This window comes from Hippocampus comes, unplaced genomic scaffold (assembly GCF_001891065.2).
Source record: "Hippocampus comes isolate QL1 unplaced genomic scaffold, H_comes_QL1_v1.1 scaffold48, whole genome shotgun sequence".
NCBI classification, from domain to species: Eukaryota; Metazoa; Chordata; class Actinopteri; order Syngnathiformes; family Syngnathidae; genus Hippocampus; species Hippocampus comes.
In genome coordinates, this window is record NW_017808403.1 from 2,193,338 (window position 1) to 2,212,354 (window position 19,017).

The 19,017-nt window shown below is 47.8% G+C and overlaps 1 protein-coding gene across 3 annotated transcripts; it reads left to right on the plus strand.

Annotated features, from left to right (window-relative positions):
- The first annotated feature begins 308 nt into the window (after positions 1-308).
- rtn3 (reticulon 3) lies at positions 309-15,796 on the plus strand. 3 transcript variants are annotated; one of them, XM_019858468.1, is made up of 9 exons: positions 309-620; positions 5,220-5,267; positions 7,207-9,375; positions 11,931-12,138; positions 12,526-12,664; positions 13,739-13,808; positions 14,195-14,241; positions 15,165-15,223; positions 15,299-15,796. In XM_019858468.1, exons 1-9 carry the CDS (start codon positions 530-532, stop codon positions 15,345-15,347), a joined length of 2,880 nt encoding a protein of 959 aa, XP_019714027.1. In that variant the 5' UTR covers positions 309-529; the 3' UTR covers positions 15,348-15,796. The 3 variants fall into 3 exon arrangements, with proteins under 3 accessions (XP_019714027.1, XP_019714024.1, XP_019714025.1); XM_019858465.1 differs by lacking the exon at positions 7,207-9,375 and having other exon boundaries at positions 333-620; XM_019858466.1 differs by lacking the exons at positions 5,220-5,267; positions 7,207-9,375 and having other exon boundaries at positions 337-620.
- The last annotated feature ends 3,221 nt before the right edge of the window (positions 15,797-19,017 follow it).

The window sequence follows — 19,017 nt, forward strand, 5'->3', positions numbered from 1 at the left end:
TCTTTTGCATGTTGCATGTTGTCTTGAGAGGGAAGAAATTTCATCTGTGCTGCACATTTGACAATAAAGTTGTACTTGCCTAGATAAATCTAGCAACTCTTGTTCAGGAAATGTCTCGAGTATTTTTTTCTTACACTCTTGCGACGATTTTTGCACGTACCTCCTCCTGTTATTCTACAAGACAAACATTGCATAACGCGTGTGTTACGGGGTTCCCACAATGGAATTAGTATTTTCTTTCAGATGCGCGGAGTTAGTCGGTGGTTTTTGAATTTTCGAATCGCAGATCGGGTCCCTGAACGTCTCAGCATCGACACGACGTGTTTTCTCCTCCTCCATTAGCCCGCCTCGTTTCCTTCCATCTTCGGCTTTGACTCGCTGGCCCATTTGACGGACGCGACGGTGTAACGCACAAGTCCCGCTCTTTGAGGTTGGGGAAGCAAAAAAAGACGACGACGTTTGAGACCAATTCGACCGAAACGGGACATTTGCTGCCACTTTTTTCCGTCGTCGTCTTCGAGCACGCAGTATGGATCCAATGACTCAGTCTGCCCAGATATCCTCGTCGCAGGGGCTCGCCGATGGACAAAATTCAGCTTTGAAAGAACCGAGGCCCTCCGGTAAGAAACAGTCTGAAGCCATCACCTTAAACGAAATTTTTGTTTTTAACATATTATTTGATTCGCGAGCGTCTGTTTCCGTCATTCTTTTTTTGTTTTGTCTATTGTCGATGGCCATTGTCATGTATTGACATTAATGGGTGAACCTGTTGTCATATATGATTAAAAATAGCACCAGCGGGGTTTCGACTCACGTTTAATATTTTTATTTGCTCAATTTTCGACTTGAACATTTTTTAATATAATTACTGGAGCATCTTTGTGCAAAATATTGCTTGTTATCCGCTGCGGGGGAGTAACAGGCAAGTGTTCCTGAAGGCAGCATCTCTTCAAGGCGCAGTACCTTCCTTCCCCATGTTTCTATGATTTAAAAAAAAAAAAGCTCGACTATTGGTATACAATACAATACATCTTTATTGATATAGTGCTTTCACAACAAAATAACAGTCAGGTAGCTGTCATGCGCTTGTTCATCAAGTAATTCAAACAAGCTACCGGTGTTTTCACCTCTGGCCAGAGAGGCTGCTCATTATTATTATTATTCTTATTTTTTTTTTCTTGTAAGGGAGTGGCAGTTTTCACCGTAACTCCAGGAATATTTCCATACAAATACAGCCTTCAAAGCCATGAAAAAAATCTTCCGTACACGCTTGGGTGTGGCATGCGATGCTAGCGATATGTCGCTAATTGGACTTTTTGATCAAAGTCCGGAAGTCGTGATGTCAAAGGATGCTCTTGCACATTGTGTCATCCCTTCTGTTTGTTTTGGAATATGTCAGAATGGAAGCTCAATTGATATTTTATTTCGCTCACCGTTATGGCCAAGTACCAGGTAGGCCTATTCTTCTTCTTACTGAAATGCGATCCCCCACTATAAGCAGCTGTCATCTTTCACCGCTCAGCTGTTCCACACATGTGTGTATTAGATACCAGGCACACCACAATGCGGTCTTTGCTTTAATCTATTGAACCATATTCCAAAATAGGTCATTGAATGTCATTTAAATGTTTGACTCCCGTCAAAATTCCCACCGACGGCCCTTTTTAAAACAACATGGCTGACTGAGTCGCCCCAAAACATGGATTTCAGGCACTCCCTTGCATTCTCAACGGGGATTATTCTCAAATGAGGTATGTGTACATACAGACATTCTAATAGTAACACAGTGGGGGGAAAAAGAAAGATTAATGACAAAGCGTTTTAAAACAGTCAAATGTTCTGCATGCTATAAGGATTTTCAATGGCTGAAAAAGCGCAACAGTGGTTCAAATCAAGCAAGCAACTCAAGTGTATTTCTAGAGCACTTGAAAACCACCACGGCTGTATTCAGCGTGCTGTACAAGAAATTATTCATACAACACAACAATAACTTCATAACAAAGACCGTAGAAAGCATAAAAACAGTCCAACTAACAATCAAGTCTCATGCTTAGTCAAACACCAAAGAATAAAAATGAGTTTTGAGACGAATTTTAAAGATGGGTAGCGAGGGGGGGTTTGCAGAAGGTCATTCCAAAGGGAGGGATCAGCAATGGAAAAGGCTCCATCTCCTCTGAGCTTAGTTCTTGGTACCTCTAGTAGCATCTGGTCCGCAGAACTGAGGCACCGGGCAGGGGCGGAGGAGCTCAGAGAGCTAAGGTGGGGCCAGGCCATTTCAAGATTTGAAAACAAATCATAGAATCTTCAAAAGAACTCGAAAAAGAGAGCCAGTGAAGGGATGCCAAAGTCAGAGTGAAGTGCTCCCTCTTTGTATGAGTACCAGTCAAGAGGCGAGCAGCAGCATTCCGGACCAACTGGAGACGCTTGATGGAGGATTGGCTCACTCCAAAATCAAGCGGATTACACTAATCCAGGCGCGATGTGACAAAGGCATGAATGACTTTTTTCCAAAGTGCTCTTGAGAAAGGAGAGGCTTGACTTGAGCCAGCTGCGTGGCTGTGGTGAAGCAGGAATTTCTGCGACAGACAAGTGGTCCACATACACCCCCCCCCCCCCCCCCCCCCCCCAAACAAACAGTAGGTGAAACGCGTTATAATTGTCAACAGGGCCGGTCGCAGAGGAAGTGGCACACTTAAAATGAGGACCTCATTTCTCCAACTGCATTGCATCAGAGGAAATCTGCCCACAGCGTACATTTCCCCTGCAGCCTGATTAAGACTTGACACAAATGAACGGCAAGTGCCCACATATAAACAGACAAGCATGCATGTCATTTCAACGGACACTTATCTGATATCACGGCGTTCATGACAGCACACCTCGGGATGTACCGATACGAAAATCGCCACAATATCGTCACCGTCAGGTCGCGATATGAAAAGCGGCACCTCTGTGAAATAGGCCAGGTTCTTCTTCGCTTGTGCCGTTCCCGCACCCTCGAGCGGTTAGTGTATTCGTGCCGTTCAATTTGAATTAGGCGCCAACGTTCAAGGCCCGCGCCAATCGACAAATTGACTCGATTCACAATGAGTGCGCGCACGAGCAAGGAAGTGCGTCAACATGGAGTGTCATTAGCCAAATGCCGCATTGTCAGGACAGTTTGCGCCACTGAGCCAATAGGAGCAGTTGACGGTAAAACGACTGGCGATTCCTATTTCTTTGTCGCCGCCGCCGCCATGTACAAAAACACAATATTGTGCTTTTTTAATTTTAGTATTATTTTTTAAGCAATATGGTGAGTTTTTATACCAATGGTGAGCTTTTTTTATTTTGCCGACTTCCCCGCAATCTCATGATAATCATCGCATAGTGAGGTACGTATTGTGGTCATGTCGTACGGTGAACGTTGGATGTCATTGCGTCTCAAAGCACACCGTCGGTATAAATGAAGATAAAAAAAGAAGATTGCACTGGTGCGTGTTGGTATGCGCTAAGTCACAAATGTAGCGTAATTATGCAACGGCATTATTTGTCTAATTAGTGCAAAGTGGGAAAGTTCATATTTTCCTCGTGACTGTCGTCTTTGAGTACGCCCAGCGCACCCAATTTATATCATCATGCTCACTGGTTGTGCTGTAATTTTGCCAAGGGGTTTTTGGTTTTTTTTTTTTCTTCATTTTATTTAATTTTTTAAATGGATGACCTGCTTTTTTTTTGTGTCTGGTCACACTACACTCGCAGTGGCAGATCCTTATCGGAATTTTCTCCCCATAAGAAAGGGCCTTGATTTCGATCTGACTACATCTGATTTGATTTTTCTTTCTTTTTTTTTTTTTTTCGAGACACAATTCCCTCATGTTGCAAAAACATGTCTTCAAACAACAGGGAATGAAATGAATTTAGGAAGTTGATCTGCCAGTAGAACAGACAAATGTTGACTTGATGTGAAAAGCCGAATTTGCCTTGATTCGACCTCTAAAACTTTGGGTGACGTTTGTATTTTTGCAGCGTCTCAACCTATGTTTAACCTTCTAAAGTGAACAGAATACGCTGTGACCTGCTTCCAAGTGAACAGCGGTGGCTTCACTTTTATAACCGTGTCGCGCCACCTCTGCCGAAAAAAGTCCATTGATCAATCTGGGCAGGGCTGCGGAAGGCTCCAGAACACCAGAGTCTTTTCCGCCTCCCGCTTGGATCATTTCACCCATGTCACCAAAGCGGGGGAGAAGCAATGACACAGCTCAGCGTTAGGCGCTTTGACAGCAGAACATCCAATAACACCTTCGGGGCAAAAAAAAAAAAAAAAAAAGCAGCTCTCTGTGATGTCTTTTAGTCCAAACGAGTGTGGGAAACCTGAGAGCTTACAAATTGAAGGTGTGGCATCTGGGGGCAAACGGCCTGAAGTGAGCCACGAGATGGAATGCCGCTCGGCAAGGGCGCACCAACCCCAACCTGCAAAGCCTGTACCGCATCCACGTGCCACGCCTCCCCCCCACCCCCCCGCCAACCCCCAAAAGGGAGTCGATGTGAAAGAGGCGTAGTAGTCATAGCTCTCCACGCATTCCTCGACATAAACAAGAATGCGGGACTTGCGGAACGCCAGCCAGCCCATTCAAAACATTTCATTGTCAGTCATCAAACTCGCCGGGGAACCGTGCGACGTCAGCACTATGACCTCGAGAGAAAGAGAGCAAAGAGGCCATTGTCCATTTTGGACTTATTTTTTTCATAAGACATGAAACGGTATCATCGGAGCTGTCATGCGCATGACCTTATTTTATTTTTTTTTAAAAACTGTTTATTTATTTATTTATTTATTTTGTCGTGCTCCATTTTTGCAACACAAGCCCGGAGAAAGAAGCTCTCAAATGGCAAAATGTGCGATTGGAACCTTCACAGGTGAAAAAAAGTCGGAAGATGACGGGCAAGAGTTGAACTAAGGACTCTGAAAGTCAAAATGAATTTGCAGTACTCAAAAATCCAGATCCCTGACAAGTCTACCCAAGTTGAGTAGCAAAGTCTTTGTACTTGGTTACTTCCTACCGTTGTAAAGCTGCATGTGCATGTCCGTAACCGTCGTCGTCGCGCATAGAGTCGAAAAAGTGAAGTGCTTCTGCACTGATACGATGCAGTGGGCCGGGGTTTCATTGTTCTCTTTGCATTCACCACTCTTCTGGCCTTTTGTTTGTTTGTTTTGTTTTGTTTTCATTTTGTTCCAGATTCCTTTCTTTCCTCCTCGCCTGTAGCTCTCATTCAGTCGTCACAAGGCAAGTGTATGCTTCTCTTAATGCTGCTCGCCTGCTTCTCCATCTTTCGAGTGCCCTCGCTCCCCAAAGTCCGAACTCCACTCTTTGCCCGTAGCGCTCTTGCCGCGCCCTTCTCGCCAAAGTCACAAGTCTCGAATCGTGTGACGCACCCAAAAAAAAAAAACAACAAAAAACAATAAAGTGCCTCATTCCGATCACATGAATCTATGTCTTGTTGCGCGTCTTTACAAACAAGACGTGGGCCTCTGCAGCTGCCGCGAGTCCTGTTTCAGTCCTTATCGCCTGCGAGTGAACATGATTGAGGTCAGCGGGCCCGACTGCAGGTTTGAGATAATCCCCAGATTGCCACCCTTATTTTAAGACGGCAAGAGGAGTTGACGCTCCATTGGCCGGGGTAGGAACCTAAAAATGGATCAGATTGGCGTCCGCAGGGGGTTGGTCCCACCCTCCTCCTTACCCAGTATCTGACCCCGCCCGACCCCCCTCCATCAGACAGAGCGGCCAGGCGACCCCAAGGGAGGAAGAGTGGCACGGTAGAGATCCCCCCGCCCCCACGGCCCAGTGAGGACACAGGCCCCCGCCCCTCCTGGCCGCCAACTCGCCCTCCAGCCATCTCGCTATCTGCTTGTGGCTTTGCACATGTCACGCTTCCTTGCTTTGACCTCGCTTTTAGTGAAACTCTTTGATCAGCTGCTTTTCACCATTTAGTGCCATCAGTAGGGCTGCGTAGCGCCTAGCGATGCTAGCCTTAGACGGTAGATGGACCTGAAGGTTTCTTGTTGACACTCTTCAGTATGATGCCAGAATGAAATGCTGTGACTGAACGGTAAGGACGCTTTGATTTCATTTTGTGCATCTACACAACGGCAACATTCAAGGAACACTGCAGTCATGTCTGTCAAACGCCAATCCATAATCCCAAATGACTCGAAATAAAATGTCAAACTCATTTTACGACAGTGCCGTTAAAAATTAATAGCATACAGATTGGATCTCAACAAAATACTCTCGGGAGTGTGAGTGCGTTGCTGCTTTGCAACCCCTCAAAATAGCAATTACTACTTTCCTGTTAGACATTTTCTGGCATTTTTTTGACTCACTGAGACATAGACATAGTCATTGTTGTCAGTATGTATATCACAAACAACTCCAGTTTTAGTTGGGCACTTTGTATACCTTATATTAAGCCACTAGCTGTAACTTGGACCACGTCTCGCGGTGGTCCTGATCTTTCTCTGCATCACCTTGAGAAGTTTACCACTCTGCTGTCTCTTCTTGGCTTCTTTGATTCCTCCATCATGCCGTAAAGTCGGCCGATTACCAGCTAATGGCCAACGCTGGCTGCGGGGTCTTTTTTGGTTGTTTGGTCAGACTCTTGTGGAAAGAGCACCAAACATCCATCGAGGTCAGTGTTTCGTTGAAGAGCTCAGAAATGAATAAAACGGAAATGTATGAATACGCCCAAATACTTCCGATTAAGCGATGCCGCTTCTTGCCATAATTGCAGCATCGCCCGGTGCTGCATTTGTCTGTTGGTCAGCTGGAAAAGGTACAACGAAGGAATAATTCACATTTTTGTGTGCAGGACACACGTGTTGAATAGTGAGGGAACTTTATTGCACATAGTTCTGCACATCCAAGGGACAAGGTGCAGTTGTTTTGTCGGGTCTGCTGCTCCATGATCTCATTCTGACTTGGGTGCCCCATGTCAGTTGCCTCTTCATCGCAGCTGCAGTCCCGCGAAACGAGAAGGCCCATCCCGTGCGCTCATCGACCTCACTTTCCCATGAGCCGATGCATGAATGCTTGGGCTGCAGTAGCAGTTAAGGCCATACATAGTTAAGAACATCACAATTGTGTGGGAGTTTCGATGTGATCTGTATGACTTGGCCTGCTTTCTCTTCTCCTTTGCTGTCGTCCTCCATGCGTGTCAATGCAGACGTAAAGACGGTCCTGGGTTCCAGCAGGCCTAGGGAAGGGGTCGCAACGACCCTTCGCTTTTCTTCTCAGCCGGGCTCGATTTCGCCCGATCATTATGGAGGCGAGGCGGAGTCCGAGTCTCTCATAAAGATGTCTCCGGTTTCTGAGCGCATCAAGGCTCTGGAAGCGCTCGTCGCCAAAAAGGAGATGGATTTTAGAAACGACTGTTCCTCGCATCACAAAGTTCGCCACCATGACAAATCTCCCTCTGACGTCGCGAAACCTCACAAGCGTTGCGTGGAGGAAAACACGCCGACGGTTCCGACGAAAAGAGGCTCTCCTGATCAGGAATCGCCTGAATCGCCCTTTGAGGTACTGGGAGAGTTGCGACAAATTGAGTTTGAAGAAACGGAAGCTTGGATGAAAGCTCACCGACCGCCGGTGCCAGACTTGCATGCCGCGGGCTTCGTTAAAGGCGCTGGTTCTTCCGAATTTAACCCGACCTTGGAAAATCCTGCTTTCGCGACACCTTCTGGCCTCCCCGATGCTTTCGTGGACTCGTCACATGATCCTCCAAAACTGAAGGAGCCGCAGGAAGGGACCTGCGCTGGGCAGGCAGACTTTGATCATAACTTTCTGCCAACAGCCGACATGTGGGCTCAGCAGGACAATTGTGGTGTTCAAGTTTCGCCGGAGCTTGATTCGGCGCAACCAGCTTTACCTCTGCCTCTTTCCGGCTTTGAGTCGCCATGTCCTCCAGACGAGGGCATTTTGGATGCTCCCGATGACAAGAGGACCACTTGGACTGGCGATCTGGAGCCTGTAGAGGCCAGGGAAGTAGATAGTTCAGGGGAGTCTGATGAAACAGTTATTGAAGATGATTTCACTCCTGACATCCCCTCTCCAAAATCAGAACCACCATTGGATGACATCATCTCTTCTCCTGCCGTCTCCTTCCCCGATGCAGAAAGGGTGACGCCGCCGGTTAGATCAGAAAGAAAGCTCATGCAGGTCCCCACCATTAATGTCATAGAAACCGAAGAGCCGAACTGCAGTGATGATGAGATGGAGATTGAATTTGAGGAAGAAGACGAGGAGGTTGTCAACGAGGGACCAAAAACTGCAGACTCTGCGCCAGAGGATGGTCATGAAGCACCTAACAGAAGACCTGTTGAAACGGAATTCATTGAAGGCTATTCTCCTCCTTCCTCTCCCGTCGAATCTGATGATGAACGCAACCCTCCGGAAAAGATCCTCAGTCCTCAACCAGATGCATTCTTAGAGAAGGTAGAACCGAATGAGTCTGGATTTGACTTATTCCCAGAGCAACCTGAACAATCAAAAACTGCTCCCTGTTCTTTGATAGACGGAAGCAAAGACATTCACACACCCGGCAATGAGGAAGAGTGGTCAGATGAAGCTCGACAAAATATTGCTGGACAAGACCAAGCTGATGTTGATCCTGCCCGGTGCGCACCCCAATGCGAAAAGGACTTGGCTGTCTTCTCGAGAACTAGTTTTATGCGAGGCGATACTTATGAGGGGCAGTCGTTTGAGTACGACGAGTCGTCGTCTCCCTTCTGCGAGAACGAGCTCATGACAAAAGGAGCCAAAGACGACTTTCTTTCAGGCTCTGCTCAAATCGATACTCCAACGCAGGACGCCTTGCCGAACCGTGACAAAGCGAACGCGTCTGCCGGCCGTCATTTCGCCGGCGACCCGTCTGACGTTTCAGATGCGACGGTCCCAGAGAACATCTCCGCCTCTGAGCCCGTCGATAGTTTTGTGGAGTTCATGAGAGAGTGTCTCAAATCGAGGGAGGGCGAAGAACCGGATGACTCTCAAAGCGTTCCCTCCGATGACGAGGACGGTCTGCAGTCAACTCCAATTGTGTCGATGGATATGGAAGAGGAGCAACCGACAATCAGTCCTCCCAAACAGTTGGGCAGCAGTCAAGTGGCCGAAGAAGAAACACCCCCTCCTCGATCCAAGACTCCAGAAAATGAGAACGCCGCTTGTATCCAGCAGGCTTCTGTTACCCCGCTGACAAGCGTGCCGTGTTCGCAAAGCAACATACTTGGCACCGACTGCACTTATTCTGAAGCGGTAGATGCCGTTGACCTGTGGGTGGCGGAGGCCTCTCATCTTGCCGAGCATGTCTTGATGGCAATACTAACCCACGTATCAGGTAATGCTAATTCTTTTGGCTAGTTGCCTGGTGGCTGTCACTGGCTGCGCGTCGCACCCGAGTCGCTGGATTTGCTGTGGCATAGAGAGGTTATTTAAGTCGCTGCTGTTCGGTGGGACTATCTGGTGACAACGCACAGACGTAAAACTATGACAACAGTACGGCCCAGGGCAAAGTACGAGTCCAAAGTACTCCCGGCCTGTCTGCAAACAATCTTACATAGGTCGTCTTCTCTGCTCAGTTTGTTAGTTTCTAAATGTTGGAACCTCACGACTTCAGTGGCAATGCCACGTTGTTTCCTGATGGTGATCGGGCTCATGTTTTTTTTTTTCGGGGGGGGGGGGTTCTGGGTTTACGAATGAGAATGGACCTCGTCAGACCTTGTGCTTGCGGTCTGTCTTTTGCTTAACTTAGTCCCGTTTTTGTACGTCTGTGTCCCTGTACACCAAGAGTGTCTTGTGGTTGCAGTGTACACTTCTTATCCCCCTTTTCCACCCCCCCCAAAAAAACCTTGGTGCTCATTTGGCGCCAGTGTTGGTGCTTAACAAGTTCTTACGAAGAATGGGTTTTGTTTTTCCACCTGCAAAGGGCCAAGTAGGAGTGACGTCATCGTAAAGCGTCCCAAGCATCACTGCTGATGTCGACGTTTACCCAAGAGCGCATACGCTATTCATAATAATAACACAGTATTGCGCTGTTAGCATCTTCTAGGTAACTTAGCATAGCATCGATTCTACTTCTATGTAACTGTCAGGGACATGCAATCAGCAAACGCTTCTATCTTTCCTCATCATTGTAGATGATCCCGATGCGAGCCGCGAGTCGGCGATCGCATGCTAGCCACATCTGCGGTCGCTATTCTGGTGGGACAGCAATTGTGCCGGAGTTCACCGCTCAACATTTGGTGCAAATCGTTCGTGTGTTCAGGGAGTCATTCCTCGACATCTGTGACCGTCGTGATAACCCCGCTCGCCGCCCCCTGACGTAGTTGCTGCCAAGGTCCCTAAGCACCAGTTCCAAGCACCAGCGCGAGAGCCGATTTTGGTGGTGGGGAAAAAAAAAGAATTGGCGCTAACCTGGGAACTCGCCCAGAACTAGCACGAGCACAAGCGCGGCAACGGAAAAGGGCCCGAAGCGCTTCACGGTGTACTGCGAAAGCGGGCCACCGCAACCAGAGCGCAGACGATAAGAGAGCAGGGCCACACAAAGAGAGCAAACAGCCACAGTTAGACAGGCCAATCCGGCTCCCGGTTAGCCTCTCGGCAATCCGGGAGCGCACGCGCACGCACAAACACATGTACTTGCGCAGCCCTTTTTTTTTTTGTGTGAAGAGCTCATTTTTGAGCCCTTAAGAATTCACATCTTTGGCCAAGTTGACCCTCTTCACTGCGACGATGCCGTCAAAATTATCCCTTGGCGGTATGCACTGTTGACGAAACCTCACTGTTGGCTTATAGCGGCCTGAGTCAGGAACAATAGAGCCCTCTTTGTTTCCCTTTGAGCCCCGTCAACAGTGCTGCTGCTACTGCTGCTCGCGAGCTGCTGCGGCTGAACACGTAATCTCTTTTGCATGATCTGAATTATTTAAACGCGTTACCTTTGGACAGCTTTTTTTTTTTTTTTTTTTTTTTTTTGGCGGGGGTGTTATTTGTCTTCAGTTCTTCTGGTTTATTCGGTGCAGCCAAAGTTGTGTTTCTCAAGCTTGCGAAATGAATTGCACAAAATGATGTTGCAGCATAAAAAAAGAAGAAAAAAAACGCACAGTCGTGCAGACCCACACAGCTCTGGCGATACAAACAAAAACCAATGACTCCTCCCTGCCCATCACTTTGAGCCAATTTAAATTTCTCAAATGAAATATGATGTGACGTATCATCAAAGGTGAAGATTGTCTTTTTATTTTTCTCCCAACAAATTGCATATTACAGGATGAGGTGGATACGAGGAAGCAAACGTTTTCAATATGCTGCTATGACGTCATCATTTTCAGAAGATGGACAACTTTTGACCCCGCTAAAATGTCTGTTTTTAAAAGTATGAGTTTGAATTGAGCGTGACCTTTGTCACCAAAATAGGAAACTGGAATTCCTACTTGTACGATCATTTTTGTTAAATTGCTGTTCGGATGATGAGGGGGCGCCTCGGATTGGAACGGTTTGAGACTCTTGAGCTAAAAATATGACCCCCCCCCCCCCCCCCCCCCCGACTTGCCCCTTTGGGCACGCAAACTAAAAGCCCCAACCACCAGACGCAAGCTGTCTGAAGGCACCGAGTCACATGACGCCTCCACCACTCGACACGAGGCTTTTGGATTGAACGCACGCACGCCGCACACACACACCTTTATTTCCCTCCGGCAGTTTGAGAGCGCCAACCCACTCTGACGTTACGCAACTCTGGCACAGAGGCAATCATTTCTGCATGCGCGACTCTCAACAAACATGGACGGGGCCCCCACTGCGACTCCGCCGTTCAACCGTGCGTGATTTCCTCGGGCCGCTTGTGCCGATTTCCATCCCGATGCGCAACACGCTCACCCTCTACTTTGTCCGCAGTCAAGGATCTGATTCACTGGCGGGACCCCAAGAAGTCGGGCTTGGTGTTCGGCCTGTCCATGCTGGTGCTGCTGTCGCTGGCCGCCTTCAGCGTCATCAGCGTGGTCTCCTACCTGCTCCTGGCGCTGCTCTGCGTCACCATCACCTTCCGCATCTACAAGTCGGTCGTCCAGGCCGTGCAGAAGTCCAGCGACGGCCATCCCTTCAAGTAAGCGCCCTCGCCCCGGCCAGATCGCCTTTCGCTGAAACGGAAGCCACGTAAGGTGACGGCCAGCTCCGAAGGGCTATCGCGTCGACCACTTTTCCGCTTTGTTCCTGGCATCGGCTGCCGTGTGACGCGACCTCCCCCAGGGCATCTATTTCGAGGCGAACCTCCGCGCTGTCAGCTGGGGTTCTGTTACGGATGTAATACAGCCCCCAGAACCCCCAGTCACAGTTGACCACGACCATATCCGGCCTTTTCTCATTTTCGTAGCCAAAGCAACCGTCCAAAACAGAACTCGCCTCATGGACCGGCGCCGGCGGTTGGGGACCACTGAACTAACGGACTTGCAAAGCCTGGTTTCAAAAGCTCATCTATTCCTCCTCCCTGCAGATCGCTGATAGATAAGGATGTCAGCATTCCCCCCGAGACCTTCCGCAAGCACGTGGACACCAGCCTGGCCTACATTAACCGAGCCCTGAAGCAGATGAGCCGCCTCTTCCTGGTCGAGGACCTCGTGGACTCCCTAAAGGTGAGCCGCTTTTCTGCAAGTCCACTGAAGAGGGGAGGCCATGCGGAGCGACACCACCCCAGGAGGGGGGTGCGGAGGTCACACCGCCCCATTTGAGACTTGACTTGGACTTTGACAGCACTGATTCACATTTCACTTTTTCCAGTCAGATGCGGCCACTTCACAATTTAGCCGACCGAAAGCTGGTCAAATATTGACTCGAACGCAACAGTCAATGTGTGGATTCCGTTGACGAACACCGCCGCGACAGTTACGGAATGCAAGTGGTTAACGTGACACCCCCAAGCCCCACACCTCGACCAATCCGACCCCCTTTTGTACCAAAGAAAAATAAAGGTCCAGCGCTGTGCTTAGTTGGCGCTTAACACGTTCATACAAAGAACGTGTTTGGTTTTCGGCCAAGAGCCAAAGTGGGAGTGACGTCATGACATCATCGTAAAGCGTCCAAAGGTCACGTCGACGTTTACCCAAGCGTGCCTGCGCTATTAATAATCATCATCATGCGCTGTGAGCATCTGCTGAGCAACTTAGCATAGCATCGATGATACTTTGATGTAGCATATAACAGTCCGAGACATGCAACGCTTTGCTAATCTTTGGAGATGATCCCGAGGCTGGCCGCGAGTCGGAGATTGCGTGCTAGCTGGGCACATCCGTCGTCGCTTTTTTTTTGGGTGGGACAACAATTGTGCCGGCGTTTGCCGCTCAACAGTTTGTGTCCAGGGAATCATTCCTCGACATTTGCGATCGTCATGATAACCGCCGCCCCTTGACGTAGTTGGTGCCATATTGAGCAAAACTGCCGCATATGCAAAAAACGGGGTGACTTGGTTGATGGCTTTCTTGAAATTTATTGGGGGCGGGGGTTGACTTGCCTTGGGCACTTTCTTCAACTTGAACATTGAGACTTGTGACTTGGGAACGCGCCGTTTGGCTCCAATTAATCAAGAGACCTCCAGAATGTCCTTTAAAATCCAATTGAATTGACGGCAAGTGATGCGATTAGCTGCCCGGTGGACAATGATGTTCCCTCGACTGCGGCTCAGTGATGGTTGTGCTTCTCCCTTTGCGCAGTTGGCCGTGGTCATGTGGCTGCTGACCTACGTGGGCGCCGTCTTTAATGGCATCACCATCCTCATCCTCGGTAAGACCCACGACGGAGGCGCCCTCAAGTGCGCCGCCACCGCCAATTGATCAACTGAACTCATTTGTATGCCGTCCGTCTGTCTTCAAAATACAAGCATGTCACTAAACATTATGTGCTGTCTGATTATCGTCTTCGAGTGTGCCCCGGGTCGGTTCGAGCAATCTAAACCGTGCCGTTTTTCAAGCATGTGTATTGGAAACTAAGGAGCTCGTCTTCATTTTGTGTACAAAAAGCACTGGAAGTAAAAAGAAAGGAAAGAAAGAATGTAGGAAAATGATGAAAGCAAGATGATCCTTTTGCGGGACGGCCGAGAACAAGGTCTTTGCCGACTTTGCTCTGGTTGCAAAATCCCACTCAGTGACTCGGTTTGCCCTTCTCCGCAGCGGACATCCTGCTCTTCGCCGTGCCGCCCATCTACGAGAAGAACAAGGTGAGTGGCCAACGCCACGCTGTTGCCAAATACACAAATACAGTCCAGACACATCCAAGCCACAAGTGTGTTGTCATCTGACTTGCGTTGATGCCACAATTGTTGGGTCGGATTTAGTGAATGAAAGACTGCCCGTTAAATGTCGACTAAATTGGAATTTGCGTATTTCAAGGTTCATGTGCTTTTGTTTTAGCAGTTTGGTTGATTGCGAGAGGACCCTTAAAAAAACAACACGGGTGTCAAAGTCATTTCGCATTGTGGGCCTCGGTCGATGTCATGTGGGCCGTACCATTAAAATGATACCATACTCTGCTATAAATCACCAAAATATCATGTATTTCCTTTGTTGGCAAAAAGCTTTGTCGCCTCTCGGGACATACAAGTTCAGCCGCCTTCATCATGCATCGTTTAACAAAGTCACCGTCAAATTACGGCTTTGATGCTAATGCTATTCCGCTAGCAATTAGGTGGCTGGCTTTTACTGCTGTGTTGGGTCTGTCTCAGTGACAGACTGCGACTGCTGTTGTCTTCTTCTCTGATCAAAACAGTGTTCCCCTAGCGGATGATCCATGAATTGCAGCTTATTAAAAATATTCATTCTTTCTTTTATGTATTTTTCTCACTTTTAAATTATCCTGCGGGCCTGATCAAACCTCCTTGGGGGCCAGTTCCGGCCTGCGCGCCGTATTTTTGACACCACTGGCATAGCATAGATCACAATCATAATATCGAGGAGGGGGTGAATGTCAACTAGGTTATTTTTTTTCAAAATGGTTCAGTCCTTGTCAAAAAGAAACTGTCAGTGATGAGCTCACCCGAGGCTGTGCGTCCACGCGTGTGTGCGCCTCTTCTGTTTGCGTGCGGGGGGGGGTGCATCATTTGTTGTCGACACTCACAAAAGGCTTCATTTGTTGTGTCCGCAGACGCAGATCGACCACTACGTGGACCTGGCTCGTACCCAAATCAACACCACCATCGCCAAGTAAGCGCCGCCGCGCCGCTGCCGTCTTTGGGTTTCACCGCAAATATTTTACTGCCCCCCCCCCTCCCCCCACAGGTTGCAAGAGAAACTCCCCGGCGCCGTGAAGCGCAGCAAAACCGAATGATCCATTTCCAAAAACCCCAAAATAAAACTCCTCCCACTCATCTCGGTCATAGGCTCCCCACGCGCCACCCGTCGACACTGAACCTTAGTAGGTAGCAACCAAATCTCTCTTTCATGTCAGAACTACTGCGCTATTGTACCAGAGCGTGAACTAGACTGAATCTCTGGCCTGGTTTCAAGGGTGCATGCGAGCAAAATGTCTGTACTAAAACCACACCGTTTCCCTCGTCTAAGTCAGGAAGACATTTGAAAAAGTGCATCGATGAATACTAACCTTTTCCTCGGCGTTATTCTCGTCGCTATGCATTAATTGTCTTTTTTTTTTTTTTTTTTTTGGTGTAGAAGTGATTTTGCTTGTCGTTCACGTGTGTTTTTGCACTGCTCTTTTATTTTGAAAACGCCGGCGAGCGGGGGCTGGATTGACAACAATAAACGCTTTTGCAACACTCAGCCGGCTGTGGTGATTTAGTCTAGTTCACGCGGGCCTCGCTCGAATGGCGAGTTTATTCCAGAGCCGACTCGCCACAATTCGGCGTGCTCGTCGAACGGCTGTCTTACCTATGATGGTTTTTTTTCTTTTCACCACTATGACATTTCTGTGCACTGCATGTCACAAGTGAGGCAAAACTGCACCGGGCGACATCTGTGCGACTTGTACTACTCGGGACATGAGAAAATTCTTCTCGTTCAGATTTCCGTCGGCGTCGCAAATTGTACTACTCGTGCCCACTTGAGCATTTATTCAATATCCTACCGTGTGTGCGCAATTCAGTGCATTAGAACGACTTTCTCACTCGTGATGATTTTTGACGACTGTGATATTTTGGCACTCTTGCAGCGACAGCTTGCGTGCTACTAGTACGAGTAGTGACAGAAGATTGGACGAGAGCTCACACTTGGCTAGTTTCCGTAGTGGCTAAGCAAGGAATTTGTGCACGATCCTACGAGTGCGCTGACGCGCCCACTTACTCGTGCACTTTGTCCACGCTCGTAAAGCAATGCAGCGCACTAGTAGAAGCAAGTAGAGCAGACAAGTAGAAGTTTTGGCGGCTGATGTTTTTTTTCCCACTTGTTTGCACGCTTGTAGAACGACTGCAGGCAAAATATCTGCGCACTACTGCCGCTATTAGTGATGCACCAGATTTTAACGAGGATTTGATCTCGATGACAGTTTTAGCACACGAGTAGGACAAAGGCTGCCATTTTTAGACCCTTCTTAACCCTGGGGGCGAAATAAGTAAAAATAACGATATAATTAATTGTACATGGATTCTAAAAAAAAAAAAAAAAAAAGTGAAAAAACCTCCTTGGAATGCGAATTAACTCGAATGAATTAATAGGAGCCTGTAGTTGTACTAGTGTGCAGAAATGTCATCCGTTGGTGGGGGAAAAAAAGCTTTCAGGAAGACATGGCTGTTCGTGTAGGACGCTAGTTTGTCTGATGAGTGACGGCAAAGTGTGTACTTGTCCAATAAATGCTCAAACGCTTTGCATACACTTGTGCATGTATATACTACTACTACTACTACTACTACTATGGAAATTCTGAAGACGTGGCAGTTAAGTCATTGCAATTTAAAGATGCGATAATAGTGTGAGTAGCTTTTGGAGGGTTCTTTTTTGTGGGGGGGGGGGTGTCACATTTTTGCAGGCCTCGCATAGTTCTAAACCCTATTACATTTTCTATTGACTTTATCGTTTTTGGTATTACCAGTAGTGTTCGTATCGTCGTGCGTTGGAGCTGCGAAGGAAAACGAGACGTGTTTGTGTTGGCCGCCCGTGACGTTTCATGACTTAGACCGCTCCGACATTCCCCACCCGCTTTGCATGCTCACGGATGCCGTGTTTGACCCCCCTCACCCCCCACACCCCAATTCCTGCTGTCTTTATCATTCGGCTCAGTTCCGGCAGTACTTGCCGAAAGGCCTCGTACGTTTCTCCTTTCTTGTGCGAAATAATGAATGAAGCCGCTTTGCGCAAAGCATGCTGATTTTCATCGGGTATTCATCGTGTGTGTGTGTGTGTGTGTGTGTGTGTGTGTGTGTGTGTGTGTGTGTGTGTGTGTGTGTGTGTGAGAGAATGAGAGGGAGAGAGGCATGCCGTGTTTCTTTTGTTGCACTTGATGTCTTTCTCTTAACATGTTTAGCTCTTTTGGTTCTACCTTTGTTGTTTTGTTTTTTTTGTTTGGTTGTTTTTAGCGAATGATGTCACAGGAGAGAAAAATGCTGGGGGCAGTATGTGGTCTCTGTACTCATGTTCAAGTGGAATGAATAAAAACACGTCAAAGGACTGTTGGCGTCTACTGTTTTGATTAAAAAATTATGATTATTATTTTAATTTACCGATGATGTTTCGATCCGGACAGAACAATTATGTTCTTCAACTAGATGGCGGGAGGTACATCATTAAGTTGCGAATCAACCAACAGAATAAGTCGTGGCACATGCATGGTGGGTAAGTTCATTTGTGATTTTTTTTTTTTTTCAATAATGTTTAGGAAACATCCGAGTTGAAGAAATGCATCCCAAAATTCATTTGGTGTCGTAATGCAAGCCAATGTAACGTGTTTCATAACAGGACCAAAGTCATAAATCACAAACGCTGCGTTGCATTGTGGGTAAGGCGGCCAACGTTGCAATCGGGAGCGAGCACTTCAAAAAAAAATAAAAAATACATGGTGGAATTGGGTGGTTATCGAAGGACAAAGAGGCATCCGTTTATTGCATGATTTAATCAAAGGTGACGTGGAGGTCAAGCACATGTAACAAAAACACGCCATTTCATTGCTGTCATTTCAAATGAGTTAAGTGCTGAAAATTTTTCGTGGACGATGTCGCTCCTCCTTCCCACATGAAGTGCCGTTGTCTGGAAAACACGTCAATGTTACCCAAGTGCCTCTTTGCTGCGTCGACCCGACACGTTGCGTCGACCTTTCGCTTACAACGTTCCCCAATCGGTCACGCGGCAACCCGTCTTGCATCAGACCGTCGTGAAAACGGAAGCACGATCCCTGAGATTTTTTTTTTTCCAGGTTGAGAAGCGTTTCAAAGTTCTCCACGCCGCCTTGTAAATGTGACTCATGCGTTGAGCCCACGCCGGGCTCATCCAAGTGCTCGTCAAGTGCTTGTCCTCATTAGGGAGCGAAAGGCGGCGTGGCCGGCCAATCGCGGGGCACATACGGTGCATCTGGAAAGTATTGGGTGGTCACGTCTCGGTCACATGATGTCAACATGTGAACTCAATTAGTAGTTGGGTTGAAACACTCGTTACAACTCAAGCCGGAGATGGGTTGGTTCATTCAAGCGTCAAAACCCTGTGCTGAATTTTGCCAAGCGGTTCACAAGACGGCGGCAAAGCACTAATTGAAGCTCTCGACTCAATTCAACCTAGTTCCTTGACCACCAGAAGGCTCCAAAGCCATTCTGGCGCATGTATGTGGTGAACACGGTGCATCATTTGTGAACATTAAGACTTCATGAATTTATTCCGTATTGGAATAAGCGTGGAACATAAAGCAGCTCTGTGAGCGTCGAACGTGAATAGATATCAGTGATTGCCTCGTTTCTGATTGAATACATTTGCAAAAATATGCACCCAACAATTGAAGTTCTGAAAATGGGGCGTGGCGTGTCAAAGGGCATGGTCGGATGGTGGATGGGCGTGGGGGGGGG

Coding starts and splice junctions, on each gene's coding strand:
- rtn3 (XM_019858468.1), top strand. CDS start 530: ATGGATCCAATGACTCAGTCTGCCCAGATATCCTCGTCGCAGGGGCTC. Junction 9,376..11,930: donor AATACTAACCCACGTATCAG/GTAATGCTAATT, acceptor CTTTGTCCGCAG/TCAAGGATCTGATTCACTGG. Junction 12,139..12,525: donor AGCGACGGCCATCCCTTCAA/GTAAGCGCCCTC, acceptor TCCTCCCTGCAG/ATCGCTGATAGATAAGGATG.